At 40.1% G+C, this 15204-nt stretch overlaps 1 protein-coding gene across 2 annotated transcripts in view; it reads left to right on the top strand.

The window, feature by feature from the left end:
• Positions 1–13145, top strand: part of LOC122550055 (patched domain-containing protein 3-like) — a 36621-nt gene extending 23476 nt beyond the window's left edge. Inside the window, exons 1-4 of one of the 2 annotated variants that reach the window (XM_043690513.1) lie at positions 2924–3903; positions 7085–7206; positions 7308–7453; positions 9817–13145. In XM_043690513.1, coding sequence (XP_043546448.1) covers positions 3184–3903; positions 7085–7206; positions 7308–7453; positions 9817–11627 — 2799 coding nt within the window. In that variant the 5' untranslated portion in view covers positions 2924–3183 and the 3' untranslated portion in view covers positions 11628–13145. Of the gene's footprint in view, positions 1–2923; positions 3904–7084; positions 7207–7307; positions 7454–9816 lie in introns of those variants that run through there. The other variant, XM_043690512.1, reaches the window with a different exon arrangement.
• The last annotated feature ends 2059 nt before the right edge of the window (positions 13146–15204 follow it).

Here is a 15204-nt window from a genome sequence, read left to right as displayed (position 1 = left end):
CAGGGTTGGAGGATTTGAGCTACAGGGAAAGGCTGAGCAGGCTGGGGCTGTTTTCCCTGGAGCGTCAGAGGGTGAGGGGTGACCTTGTAGAGGTTTACAAAATTATGAGGGGCATGGATAGGATAAATAGACAAAGTCTTCTCCATGGGGTAGGGAAGTCCAGAATTAGAGGGCATAGGTTTAAGGTGAGAGGGGAAAGATATAAAAGAGACCTAAGGGGTAACTTTTTCACGCAGAGGGTGGTACGTGTATGGAATGAGCTGCCAGAGGATGTGGTGGAGGCTGGTACATTTAAGAGGCATTTGGATGGATATATGAATAGGAAGGGTTTGGAGGGATATGGGCCGGGTGCTGGCTGATGAGACTAGATTGGGTTGGGATATCTGGTCGGCTTGGACGGGTTGGACCATACTGTACAATTCTATGGCTCTCGGGAGTACATTTTAATTGAGAGGTTTTATTTTAAATTATCTCCATAAGCACTTGCCACTGTTCTTCAACAGTCCTGCCCTTTACTATTTTGTCCAGTTCACTTACAGTCGTAGAGTCTTAGAGATAAACAGCACAGAAACAGACCCTTCAATCCATGTGGACCAGATATCCTAAATGAATCTAGTCCCATTTGACAGATTTGGCCCATGTTCTTCTAAATCCTTCTGATTCTTTTTCCCTTCCAGATAACTTTTAAATGTTTTAATTATACTAGCCTCCACCACTTCTTCTGGCAGCTCATGCCATACGTGCACCACCCTCTGCATGAAAAGGTTTCCCCTTAGATCCCTTATAAATCTTTCCCCTCTCACCTTAAAACTATGCCCTCTAAGTTTGGATTCCCCCACCCCTTGGGCCAACACTTTGCTTAGACCTGTATAATTACCCATGCCCAACTCTAAAACTCTTGCATGCAACTCTGTCTTCACTCTTTCAATCTGAATTTGAATTATGTTACATAATAGTATGATCCAATACAGCAGTAGCCATGGTGTCAATACAAAAGATCTATGCTGCATGCTCTCTGACATTATTTTTACCGTTCCTAAGATGTAGTATCCATAACTGCTCATGGCACTCCAGCTTTTATAGAGCTGCAGCATGACTTCTAAATGTTTGCATTCTAGTCAGGATTCCATTAGTTTTTGTGGTTGTTGTTGTACCTATCTGTGACATTTTAATGATTTATATATTAGAACTTTTCAGTGTCTTTGGACCTCCATGGCTTCATCTTTTCACAATTCAGTAAGTATTCTGATACATCTTGTGGGCCAACGTGGACAATTTCACACTAACTTATCTTGAAATCCATCTGCCACAGTTTTATTCATTCATTAAACTGATTAACATTTTTTTACATTCTTATTTTTATAATGCTGCCCCATCTTACAAGGAACATACGAGGAATGGCTGAGGATCCTGGGATTGTATTCATTGGAGTTTAGAAGATTAAGGGGAGATCTAATAGAAACTTACAAGATAATGCATGGCTTGGAAAGGGTGGACGCTAGGAAATTGTTTCCGTTAGGTGAGGAGACTAGGACCCATGGACACAGCCTTAGAATTAGAGGGGATAAATTCAGAACAGAAATGCGGAGACATTTCTTCAGCCAGAGAGTGGTGGGCCTGTGGAATTCATTGCCGCGGAGTGCAGTGGAGGCCGGGATGCTAAATGTCTTCGAGACAGAGATTGATAAATTCTTGATGTCACAAGGAATTAAGGGCTACAGGAAGAATGAGGGTAAGTGGAGTTGAAATGCCCATCAGCCATGATTGAATGGCGGAGTGGACTCGATGGGCCGAATGGCCTTACTTCCACTCCTATGTCTTATGGTCTTATCTTTTTAGTACTTTGTTAATTTGAATATATGGTTATGTATCCCATCATTTAAATCATTCATGAATGCAATAAATAATCAGGGTCCCAGCTCCCAGCCATCACAGATATTTGTGGAACATCACTCATTATATTCTGCCAATTTGAGTTCTTTATTTTAATGCCCTGTCTCTGTCTGCTGAAAGATAGGCCCTCAATTCTGTCAGTTCAATTTTAGTTAACAGTACCTTATGGAATTTGTCAAGTGCCTTCTGGAAATCCGTTTCAATAACATCCAGACTACATTACTTATCTGTTCAAAAATAGAGAGATGCTTCAGTACATTTTGAACAAGTTAGTGAATGGGTAAATGCATGGCGGATGAAGTATAAGGTGGCTAAATGTGAGGTTCTCCACTTTGGTAGCAAAAACAGGAAGGCAGATTATTATCTGAATGGTGATAGTTTAGGAAACAGTGAGATGCATTGAGGCTTGAACGTCCTTGCATGCTGGTCACTGAAAGTAAGCAGAAGTTGGAATACTTTCGAATCACCCGGAGTGTAGCTCCAACAACATTCACGAGTCTCCACACTATCCAGGACAAAGCAGCCCATTTGATTGGTACACCATCTATCACTTTCAACATTCACTAACTCTACCACTAATGCACAGTGGCAGGTATGGGCACGATTTACAACATTTACTGCAAGAACTAACCAAGCCTATTTTGGCAGACCCTTCAAATTCATGATCTTTACCACCAAGAACAACACTGCTGCAAATGAAGGAGGACACATCTGCGTGTAAGTTCCCCTCCAGGTCACACACCGTCATGATCTGGGACTGTAAGACTGTTCTTCCACTGTTGCTGGGTCACAGTCCTGGAATTCCCCCACTTCCCCCCCCCCCCCCCCCCCTGCCAGCAATGATATTTTTGACACCTGTCCTTGGCAAAGCCTGAAAGATCAGCCTGATGTCTCACAAACCCTGCTGCCTTAGCCTATCACAGTTTACTTCCTCAATCTTTCATTCCGGCATAGAATGACCTAATACTCCCCTGAAGTTTCATACATCAGTACTCAGGGAACAGACTTGCTTAATCATTACATTATTGAACTCTAACTGAACAGAAGGGAAGACCTAACAGCTAAATCAGGACCGTCTCCAGAGTCACCGGCGAAAGTGTTTTCAAAATAAATGGACTCAGAAGCAGTCCTGAACAGTTCTGACTGTGTGATTGCATTCCAGCAGCTCAGTGAAGCAGCAGCATCCAGCTTATCTCTAGAAAAGTTGTTTTTTTTTCCCAGTAAACACTGGACCATGTTGAGGTGAACGTTTGTGGAACCAGGTTTTGTTTTACTATTGTATCTCTCAGCATGACTCAGTTCAGGGCAAATTGCATCGAGAAACCTCTCCGCCGGGCTTTCCGTAAACTTGGAGTCCTCGTGAGTAAATATTCCTGGTGCTTCCTCACGTTTCCTCTGATACTTTCTGCTGCTCTGGGTTCGGGCTTTTCTTCTTTACAGAGACTTGAAAGCAATGACATAGAAGAGCAATTTACGCCCATATATGGACCAGCAAAATCTGAGAGAGAGTTCATTAAAAAACATTTTCCAACCACTGATTCTGAATTCTTCTCCGGTCAGAGACTTTACACAGAGGGGGTGTTTGCTTCTTTCATTGCTGTATCGAAAGATGACAATATCTTGACAGCTGCTGCATTTCAAGAGATTCTGTCACTTGATGCCGACGTAAAGCAGCTCAGCATCAACAATAAAGAAGGTGTCACGTACAGCTATTCTTCTCTTTGTACACGGATGGCAAACTCGTGCTTTGGAAATGAAATTTTAAATATTATAAATCACAGCCTAGCAACCAACACAAGCATTTCTTACCCTACGATGAATAAGACTTTTATTGGTTTGGCTGTTGGAGGTGTTGACCAAGATCAAAATTATATTAATAAAGCAAAGGCTATTAGACTGGATTATTATTTACAAGAAGATAATGATAACGTGAAAACCCTCAGTTTGCTGTGGCTGAAGAATTTCCTTCAGGTTTTTCCAAACAAACTGAAAGATCAGGAGAGTATTATGGTGAGTTTTTCATGTGCATCTATTTCTGAAAGTCTTTACAGAAGCAGTATAAATCTGAAATGACATGAAGATGAGAAGTCATTAGGGGCTGATCAGGAATTCAGTCAAAGGTAAACTTTGAGGAGTGTAATGAAGAGGAGAGAGGTGATGAGGTTGAGGAAGGGAAATCCAAAGCTTGAAGCCTAGACAGCTGAAAACGCCACCTACAATGCAGGAGCAATTTAATGCAGGGATGCTGAAGAAGCCAGAATTAGGTGAGTGCAGATATTTGAGAGAATTATAGAGCTGGAAGAGCCTACAGAGACAGAGAAGCAAGAGACCATGAAGGGAATTAAAATAAAGCATGAGAATTCTAAGACTGAGGAAGTTTTCAAGTTCATTCCTTTCACTGCTTGGAGGCTGAAGCAGGCCCATTCAGTTGACCTTCATAGGATCACTGAAGGCATCTCTTATGGAATTTGTCAAGTTTTTCAAATGATTGACATGGGTCCAGGATGGGCATTCATGCTTCCCTCACCATAGGTCCACGCGTATTTTCCTGGATTGCTTACACCAGTTTAATTCATTACTTCAACTTTGGCTATTGGGGTTCCCAGCCTGATTTCCCTGATTGGGTGATCTTCCTATGAATGTGGGTTCATCTCCAATTTTGATACTATTGTCTCCATTACTCTACCTCACCCTGGTATGGTGGTCATCTCAAATATAAGCAAAATACTCCTGATGCTACAAATCTAAAATAAAAATAGGAAGTGAGAAACTTAGCAGGTTTGGCAGTATCTGTGGAAAGAGTAGCAAACTTAATATCTTCAGTCCAGTGTGACTTTTCTTCAGAACAGAAAATAGCTCAAAAAGCTGGTCATCTCCATTCCCTTAACTTTAAGGGACGCGGGTGAACATTTATTTCAAATGATAGGCTTAGCCATTCATCATTGTAGATTTCCCTGGGCCACATATTCCAGTACTGTGTTTTTGTCTGTAAAGTTTGTTTACAATTGCAGAATTACCATATTCCTACCAAATGGATAACCAAACTGTGGTCCCCATGATGATTAATATTGCCATCTGTTCCATCTCCCTCCTCTTCAGCTCTGACATCGCTATCTTCCTCAAAAGGAAATCCCTTGGCCTTTCTGTCCTTGGTAGCTACCCTTCATCTCCAACATCATTTTTCTCTCCAATACTATAGCAAAGAAAATGGCCGTTATTAACGATACAAATTTCACTCTATGTTGGTGGCCATTGCAAACTCTCCCTCCTTGCCTTCTTAACCTTATTTTATGTCTTTCACAGAGTTAACCACACAAGCAACGTCTAAGACATCCCCCTGTCATCCAGCTGGAAGGATTATACTGATCTGTTTCCCATGAATGCTGTATACATTGAAATAAAGAACCTTAGGCAATGGTGGTACAGTGGTAGAGTTCCATCTCTGAGCCAGGAGACCCCAGGCCCCAGAGTTGTATAGCAACATCTTTGAACAAGTTGGTTAGAAAACGTATTCAAATAAAGAGCCTTGAAGGCTGTTGTACACAATAGTAGTGCCCCTCCGTTTGAGCCTAAAGGACCAGAATCATGTACACCAGCCCAAGAGAAGTGTAATAAGCTGGAAATGTGTAAGTAACACAGCCCAGAACTTGAATAAATTATTTAACCCTGGCTCTGTGGTAAGTCCTTATCTATCAGCCAGAAGACCTGGTTTCAGATCCTAACCGTCTCCTCTACATTGGGGAGACTGGGCGCCTCCTAGCAGAGCGCTTTAGGGAACATCTCCGAGACACCCGCACCAAACCGCCCCGTGGCCCAACATTTCAACTCCCCCTCCCACTCTGCCGAGGATATGGAGGTGCTGGGCCTCCTCCACCGGCGCTCCCTCACCACCAGATGCATGGAAGAAGAACGCCTCATCTTCCGCCTCGGAACACTTCAACTAGCTTATCTCTCCATGTTTCAGGCTCTCTGCCTTTATTCCTGTTGTAGGGCTTTTGCCCGAAACGTCGATTTTGCCTGTCCTCGGATGCTGCCTGAATTGCTGTGCTCTTCCAGCACCACTGATCCAGAATCTGGTTTCCAGCATCTGCAGTCATTGTTTTTACCTTACTCCAGAGGTGTGTCATGACATCTCTGAACACGTCAAATAAAAATACCATGGTTTCAGAACACATCTGAAGAGACTGATTCAAAGAAAAGAACAAGAAATGAGGATTGGTGGCAGTGCTCCAGCACAGCCACTAGTTGGCAGTTCTTGACTCCACAATACTTTCAAATCAAGAGTCTTGAGGGTTCTTATGGTCTAGTGGTAATGTCCCTACCCCTGACCAGAAAGTCTGGCATCAAGTCCCATCTGCTCAAGAGGTGTGTCATGCAATCTCTGAACAGGTTCACTAAAAGGCCTTATTTAATGCTCAAATAGAGTCCTAAATTTTGATATATTATTACTTAACCTGTTTCTACTTTCTGTATATAATTCCCAATCGTCCATGTCACTCTGTGATTGGTGTTCACCTCTTTCCTGCAACTCTGTTCTCTCTTTTCCTTTTCCTTTTGATGTTTTTAAACTTATCTTCAATTTAGCCCTCCCCTTCTTTACATTTTGAAATCCTATCTACAACCCTAGTTATACAATTCCCCAGGATTCAGGTTCTAGCATAGTTCAAATGGAGTCCATCCCAGTGGAACAGCTCTCTCTTTCCCCAGTACTGGGGCCAGCAGCCGGTGAATCAGAACCCATTTCTCTCACAGCAATCTTTGAGGCGCACATTTACTTCTCTGATCTGATTTGCCTTTGCCAATTTGCACCTGGCACAGGGAGTAATACAGAGATTATTTTAAATGTAGACCCCGAGCTGCTCGTAATCCAACAGCTGAACCTTTTTCCTAGTCCTACCTTTTCGTTAGTGCCTACATCAACCACAACAACTGGATCCTTCCTCTTTCATTCCAAGAATCTCCCAGACCAAAAGGGATGTCCCTGATGTGTTGCAGTGTCTGCAGCTTGGACCACAGCTCATTAGCTCTGAGTTCATATCCTGGAGCAGCTGATATTTGTTGCAGATGTGGTCACCATGGATTACTCCAGCACCCACCAGTTCCTACATACCACAGCTGCTCAGGACATTGTTTTCTGAAAATAACTTGAGAGTATCTCTGATAATTACTAACCTTTATTCCTGAATTCCAGGTTTCCTATTTCACATCCATCTCAAGACAAGAAGAATTTGAAGGGACGGCTAAGAAAATTATTCCTTTGTTCTCTGTCACATATTTTCTTTCAATATTCTTTTCTATCGTATCTTGTATGAGGTAAAAATTATTTTTTCATGATTATTTATAACATGCTTTCATGGAATACTTCATAGAAAAAAAATCTGTTGTGTTAGAGAGGTTATCAAATTTATTTTCAGGTTGGACTCTGTGAGGAATAAGGTATGGGTCGCTGCTCTGGGAGTTATATCGGCTGGATTAGCTGTACTGTCAGGATTTGGACTGCTGTTACATTGTGGGATGAAATTTGCTATCAATACCGCCAATGCACCTTTTCTGATTCTAGGTCAGTAATATTTACATTACAAATATGTATAAGTATGATCAAATTACAATGATTTTGCATAGGACCATCAGAACAGGAATAGGCCATTCAATCCCTTGAGCCTGTTCTGTCATTCAATGAGATAATGGCTGATCTATGGCCTAACCCCGTACACCTACCTTTGGCCCATATCCCTTAATACTTTTGCTTAACAGTTGGCTGGATCGTTGGTTTAAAGAGCAGTGTGATGCCAACAGCATGGGTTCAACTCCCATCACTGGTTTGAGGTTACCATGAAGGACTCTTCTTCTCAACCTCTTCCCTCGCCTGAGGTCTGGTGGCCCTTAGGTTAAATCACCACCTATCACTTCTCTCTCATGAGAGAGCAACCCCTATGGTCTGGTAAGAATATTTATTTCAGATTTAAAATTACGAGCTGATCCCACATCCACTGTTTTTTGTAGATGGGAGTTTCAAACATCAAGCACCTTTTCTTTATAGAAGCGCTGCCTAACATCTCGCCTGAACAACCTGACCCTAATTCTCAGACTATGTTCCCTAGTTCTCAAAACCTAACTAGTGGAAATAGTCTATTTTTATCTACCCTGTCTTTGCTTGTAAATATCTTGAGGATCTTAATCAGGTCACCCCTTAAATCTTCTAAATTCAAGAGGAAACAGGCCAAATTTGTACAATGTCTCCTCTTAACCTAATCCCTAAAGTCCAGATATCATTCTTGTAAACCTACATTATATGTCCTCCAAGTCCAAGATATCCTTCCTCAGGTGTGGTGCCCAATCTGCTCACAGTATTTCAAGTAGGATTTATATAACTACAGCATAACTTCTGTAACCTTGTACTCCACACCTTGAGCTATAAAAGCCAACATTCCTTTCACTTTCTAGAGTTTATTTTGCACCTGTTTGTGACATTTTAAAGATTAACATACCTAGATGCCCAAGTTTCTTTGGGTTAAGACTGAATTTAACTTCGTATCATCTAGAAAGTACCCTGATCCTTCATTTGGTCCAAAATATACAATATCACACCTCCTTAAATTTAACTCCATTTGCCAAAGATTTGCCCATTCACCTAGTCTATCAATAACCCTTTGTAATTTTATGCTATCATCATACTGTCTACCATGCAACTTAGCATTATGTTTTCAGCAAATATGGATATATAATTTTCCATGCCATGATCCAAGTCATTAGTAAATAATGTTAATGAATGATTGAGGCCCAAACACAAATCCCTATGGACACCACTGGTTAATTCTGCCAATTTGAGTACCTACCCATTTTCCCTACCTTCTGTCGCTTGCCACTTGACAATTTCAAGCCATGCCAGTAATTTGCCCTCAATTCCATGAGCTTGCACTTTAGTTAGCAGTCTCTTATGTTTGACTTTATCAAGTGCCTTCAGTAATTTCACATAAACAACATCTGAAGATATTCCCCTTTACTAACTGAGTCACTTTTCCCCAAAAACACAATGCATTTTCTCAGGCATGCCCTACTTGTTATAAGTCCATGCTGGTTTTCCCTGATTAATGGGGAAAAAACTTTCAAGGTATCCAGTTATCCCACGCTTGAATATAGACTCCAACAATGTTCCCATCACAGATGGAATATGATGTTCAGTTCTGGTCACCTTTCCGTGGGAAGGATGTTGTTAAACTTGAGAGGGTGCAGAAAAGATTTACAAGTACGTTGCTGGGACTGGAAGGTTCGAGCAATGGCGAGAGGCTGAATAGGCTGGGGCTTTTTTCTCTGGAGTGTTGAAGGCTGAGGGATGATCTTATAAAGACTTACGAAATCATGAGGGGCATGGATAGGCTAAATAGCAAAGGTCTGTTCCCAAGAGTGGGAGAGTCCAAAACTAGAGGGCATATGTGAGAGGAGAAGGATTTAAAAGGAACCTAAAGGGCAATTTTTCATGCAATGGAGGTACCTGTATGGAATGAGTTACCAGAGGAAATGGTAGAGGAGGCATTTGGATGGGTAAATGAATAGGATATGTTTTTAAACCCACAGCAATGGGGGTGACTCTCAACTGCCCTCTGGGAAATTAGGAATGGGCAATAAATGGTGGCCATATTCTGAAAATGAATAAAATTCAATTACAAAATGTTAATTTACAAGTTCAGCAGGTAATAGGGAAGGCGAATGGAAAATTTACCTTCAATTCAAAGTGAATAAAGTACAAAAGTAGTTCTAAAACTAGAAAATGATGCCCATATCCCATGAAATCAATAAAACAAAGTTTGATAATAAGCATTGCTTTCTCATCAGGCACCATTCAAATGAGAATGTTAAATTTTAAATACTAATGTTTGCAGTCATTGATTGATAATTACTGCTGCACTTCTCTCATTTCTCTAGGTATTGGTATAGATGATATGTTTGTTATGCTCGCCAGTTGGCAAAAGACCAAGGTCACAGATAAGATTGAAGATCGCCTTGCTGATACATATGCTGAAGCAGCCATCTCTATTACAATCACCACTCTGACTGATGTTTTGGCCTTTTATATTGGCATTATGACACCTTTTCGATCTGTGCAGTCATTCTGTGTTTACACAGGCACAACAGTTCTGTTTTGCTTCATTTATAACATTACATTTTTTGGAGCTGTTCTTGCATTGAACGGGAGAAGAGAAGCCAGCAACAGGCATTGGCTGACATTCAGAAAAGTCAAAAGTGATCAGGAACCAGAAGACTCTAAATGCTATTCAATGTGTTGTGTGGGTGGAGCTTATAATAGTGAGACTGGTGCCGAACTAGAGCATCCAGTTTATTTCTTCTTTAAGAAATATTATGGTCCATGGCTCACAAACATTTGGACCAAGGCACTTGTGGTTGTCCTATACATTGGTTACTTGGCTGTCAGTATTTATGGTTGTATAAATATCAAAGAGGGAATTGATCTCAGAAATCTGGCCTTTGATGGTTCTTATGTGATTAAATTCTATGATGATCAAAGTGCTTTTTTCTCAAAATATGGACCACGTGTTATGGTTGCTGTCACTGAACCCGTGGATTATTGGAATCCCACTGTTCAGGATGACATTGAAACCTGCATGGGCAGATTGGAAAACAACTCGTATTTAGATCCTGAATTGTCAGAATCCTGGCTTCGTGTGTACATTGCCATAACTAAACAGATGTTAATAGACATTCAGGAAAAAAATGCATTCTTGGGAAATTTATCTATATTGTTTCACATTGTTCCTGTATTTGAACATGACATTAGGTTTTCAGAAAGTAAGCAAAGAATTGATGCTGCTCGCTTTTTCATTCAGACCATTAATGTCAATACTCCAGTCGCTGAGAAAAACATGCTGATTGAATTAAGAAAGCTGGCACAGGAATGTCAAATCCCTTTGCTGGTGTACCATCCTGCATTTATCTATTTTGATCAATATCTTGTTATTGTATCCAACACAATACAGAATGTAGTTGTTGCTGCTGCTGCAATGCTGATCATTGCGCTATTGTTAATACCTAATCCAATCTGCTCTATATGGGTAACATTTTCTACTGCATCAGTTTTAGTGGCTGTGGCTGGTTTTATGACGTTTTGGGGTGTCAATTTAGATTCGATATCAATGATTAATCTGGTCATTTGTATTGGTTTTTCTGTGGACTTTTCAGCTCACATTTCATATGCATTTGTGTCTAGTGACAGAGAAACTGCAAATGAACGAAGTATTGATGCATTATACAGCCTTGGATATCCCATCATCCAAGGGGCCCTATCGACCATACTGGGTGTAGTTGTACTGGCTGCTGCAGCAAGTTACATATTTAGGACATTTTTTAAAATCATGTTTCTTGTCATAACGTTTGGAGCTGTTCATGGCCTTATACTTCTGCCTGTGTTCCTGACATTTAGTGCAAGCCGCTGGAAGTCAAACAGTGCAAAATCAGGCAAGATAACCAGCCATGTCTATTCCAATGAGGCTTTTAAAGAAAAGATGACAAGTGACTTAAATACATTTAGAGGTTTTGTAGGAGAGCAAGATCGTGACTGTCCCTGTTTCTCCATTCCAAATGTCCTCAACAAGTCATGTGCTTCCCATGGTAGCTTCCCTTGCAATCGCATGACATGTAATACCTGCCCTTTTAGCTCCTCAGTCCTCACTGTTCCAGGCCCCAAACATCCTTTCCAGATGACGCAACAATTTTCCTAAAGTTCTTTTAATCTCGTCTACAGTATTTGCTGCACACAATGTCACCTCCTCAACCCTGATGATATCAAGCTCTAACTTGGTGACTACCTTGCAGAACAGCTCTGCTCCGTTCATGTGCATGACCCCAACCTTCCAGCTGCCTGTAATTCTAATTCATGCCCCTTTCTCTCACACTGACATTTCTGTCCTCGACCTCCAGCAGTGTGCCAGTGCAGCTCAGTGCAAGCTCAAAGAACAGAAACTCACCTCTCACTTACAGCCTTCTGGACTCAGCAGCATTAGACAATTTTGATATTTTTGCTTTCATGCTTTTGCTTTCCAACAGAGCTGTTCATTTTCATACCATTAACATTTAGTCTGGACTAAGGCTGTTGAACATATGACCTGCATGCCAGGGCCGAGCCCAGGAATGAATCCTATCTGGCTCATGGACCAGTGTTCAAGATAAGGATCCGTGGCTCAGACTGGTTCTGCAAGGAGCTACTCCTCCAAACATGGGGAGCTTCTCTTCTGACATTTCTTTAGCTCAAAAAATCATTTAAGTTCTCTACATACCTTAATTTTTTAAAAAAACATTTTTAATGTTGTGTCAATCTTAATCTTTCAGAAATTGCTTACAGGTTCTCTAGATTGTGGAAAAAAAATTGAAATGAGGCTCCTAACATGGAAAGGTCAGATACCCCTGCTCTGGATCAATCTGCATTTACGAGAACCATTAGCACTCCCTTAGCCTTCTGTCCCTTGACATCTTTGTTATTTAATTTCTCCCACCCATGTAAACAATCACTGACCTTCCCTTTCATTCTACCTGACCCTAATCACTTGCCTCCAGTACAAAATCCATTACATCTCTACTGCTCTTCAGCACGAAAGAAGGGTCATATTAAATGTGAAATGTTAACTCTGTTCTGTCTCCACAATGGTGCCAGATGTTGTCAGTTTTTCCAGTACTTTCTGTTTCCAATATTTTCTGTTTTTATTCCAGATTTTCCATATCTGTCTAGGGTTTTTGAGGACATTTTGAGGACAACATGCGACAATTGATATTTTTAAGGATTGGATTTAAAGAAAGGTTCATCAATAACATAGCTATGCAGATTGTTTATAGATTTCTGGGTAAGATGCATATTTGGGAGGGACAGCCAGTCTCAAATAGACAGGGTCACCCCACTTTTGCTATAGATGTTGTTATGTTGGATCTGAATTCTAATGGACGCTGAAGGTTGGTTGTGAGTCCAGTCATAAGAAAGCCAGTATGTTCAAGCATTTGACTCACAAGCAGACTATTCATTGTTTCACTTGTGCCACTGTTTGGGGAGGAGTTCCTACCTTCGAGAGCTTCCAACTAATACAATTGGTTAACAGCTCTGAATGTCCCAGTAGCAGCAGATCATTAACAATCATTGCTAAGACCATACCTGGAACCTGAAAAGAGTTTCTCTCCGTGGTTTTAGCAGATATGTTCCTACATTTAGATGCATTGCTTACTGGTGATACTTTGAATTTTACTGTGAAATATGTTTAATTTCTTCTTTTTCTGTTTTTATTTCAATTTCCTTATTAATGTTCTTTCCCCCTCCTTTTTGTTTCTCTTCCAATATTTTTTTTCTTCTTGGTCTGGTGAATTTAGTGCTAAAGTCAAACCATTAAAATTTAGGGACAGGAAATTCAGTTTGGACCATCATTTATCCACATCGGATTGTTTGTTTTCATGACAACAGTGAAAGTTCAAAAGTAATTCAATGGCTGTACTGAGCATCTGGTATGGCAGTATACAAATACAAATTGTCTTTTGCCCTGAATGTCATACATTCTAGATCCTTTAAAAAAAAGTTATAGTGTAATGATGTGGTTAAGCTACCAGAAATTGAACTGCAGATGAAAACATTAATATTTACCTGTCAGCACCTTAAGATGTGTGATGAAATTATTCATGAACACAATAAATCAACAAGTATAGTACCTGGAGACAATTATTTATTATGTTGTTGGAAGTCAAAGCAAAATATCTGTATAAATTTTATATGATGACATCTGGAATTCCATGAGCTGTCTATGACAAGTAGCAAGGAATAATTTTCCTACTTTACACTTTGAGCAGAACCTCATTTATCAGTTGACTTGATTAGATATTTGCCTGATTTCTGTGTGACTTTTTTCTTGCTGAGGGAGTAAAATGAGCATGTTATACCTTGGTACACAACTTTTCATCTTGCACCGGAATATTATAACTTCTGAAAAACACTGTTTATTAAATATTTCAAGAGATTTTGCAACATATTTTTGTCAGAGAAGATATTTCACTCATTCATAATTTCTATCAGATCATGTGTTCATTTTTAAAAATAATTACAGTAAGTGAAAACCCAAGCATCATGGATTTTTTATGATTTCTAATAAAGCAAAATCAATATTTTGTTCATAGAGTGCACAGAATAATTTTATAGAAATTATTAAAGTAGTCAATCAACTCATTGTATATTTACTTCTGAGTTTTACAGTTTATGGTGTTAAAACTTGTTAAATTTCATATTTTATCAATAAATAAAATATGCTATACTCACAAATGCTGCACTATACATGTATTTGTTGTCTAACTATATATAATTCGAAGATTTTCAATGCTATGTTTTACAATTATGTTGCATGGTAATATGATTCTAATTCAGCAGTAATCCAGATGTCAATATAAAAGATCTATGCTGCACTCTGTCCGAAACTATTTTTAATCCTTCAGAAGTTGTGGTGCCTGGGACTGCTCACGGTACTCCAGGTTTTATATGCCTGCAGCACAAATTCTAAATCTTTGCATTCTAGTCCTTTGGATACAAAGTCAAATTCCATTAATCTTTGTGATTATTATTGTACCTGTCTATGACATTTTAATGATACATCAGGTCCTTACAGTGTCTTTGGACCTCTACTGCTTCCATCTTTTCCATAATTTATTAAGTATTCTGGGATAGAGTGTTGGAGGCTGAGGGGTGACCTTTTAGTGGTTTATAAAATCATTTGGGGCATGGATAGGGTAAATGGACAAGGTCCTTTCCTGGGGCAGGGGGGTCCAGAACTAAAGGGCATTGGATTTAGGGTGAGAGAGGAAGGATTTGAAAGGGAACTAAGGGGCAACGTTTTCATGCAGAGGGTGGTGCTTGTATGAAATGAGCTGCCAGAGGAAGTGGTGGAGGCTGATACAATCACAATATTTAAAAGGCATCTTGATGGATATATGAATAGGAAGGGTTTAGAGGGATATGAGCAAGTGCTGGCAAATAGGATTAGATTAGATTAGGATATCTGGTCAGCCTGGATGAGCTGGACTAAAGAGTCTGTTTCTGTGCTGTACATCTCTCTGACTTTAAGACTCTGTCCTGTGGTCCAAAGTGGATGAGTTCATACCTTGACATTCATTTGCCACAATTTTGTCGACTCATTAAATCGATTAACATCCTTTATTTTATTCCCTTTTATGTCATTTGCCTCACAAGCTGGGCCAGTATTTATTACCCATCCCTAGTAATCCTTGAGAAGATACTGGTGGGCTGCCCTCTTGAACTGCTGCAGTCCATGTATTGTA

The sequence above is a fragment of the Chiloscyllium plagiosum genome, chromosome 5, assembly GCF_004010195.1.
Source record: "Chiloscyllium plagiosum isolate BGI_BamShark_2017 chromosome 5, ASM401019v2, whole genome shotgun sequence".
Classification (NCBI taxonomy): domain Eukaryota; kingdom Metazoa; phylum Chordata; class Chondrichthyes; order Orectolobiformes; family Hemiscylliidae; genus Chiloscyllium; species Chiloscyllium plagiosum.
This window is presented reverse-complemented; position numbering and strand designations above follow the sequence as displayed.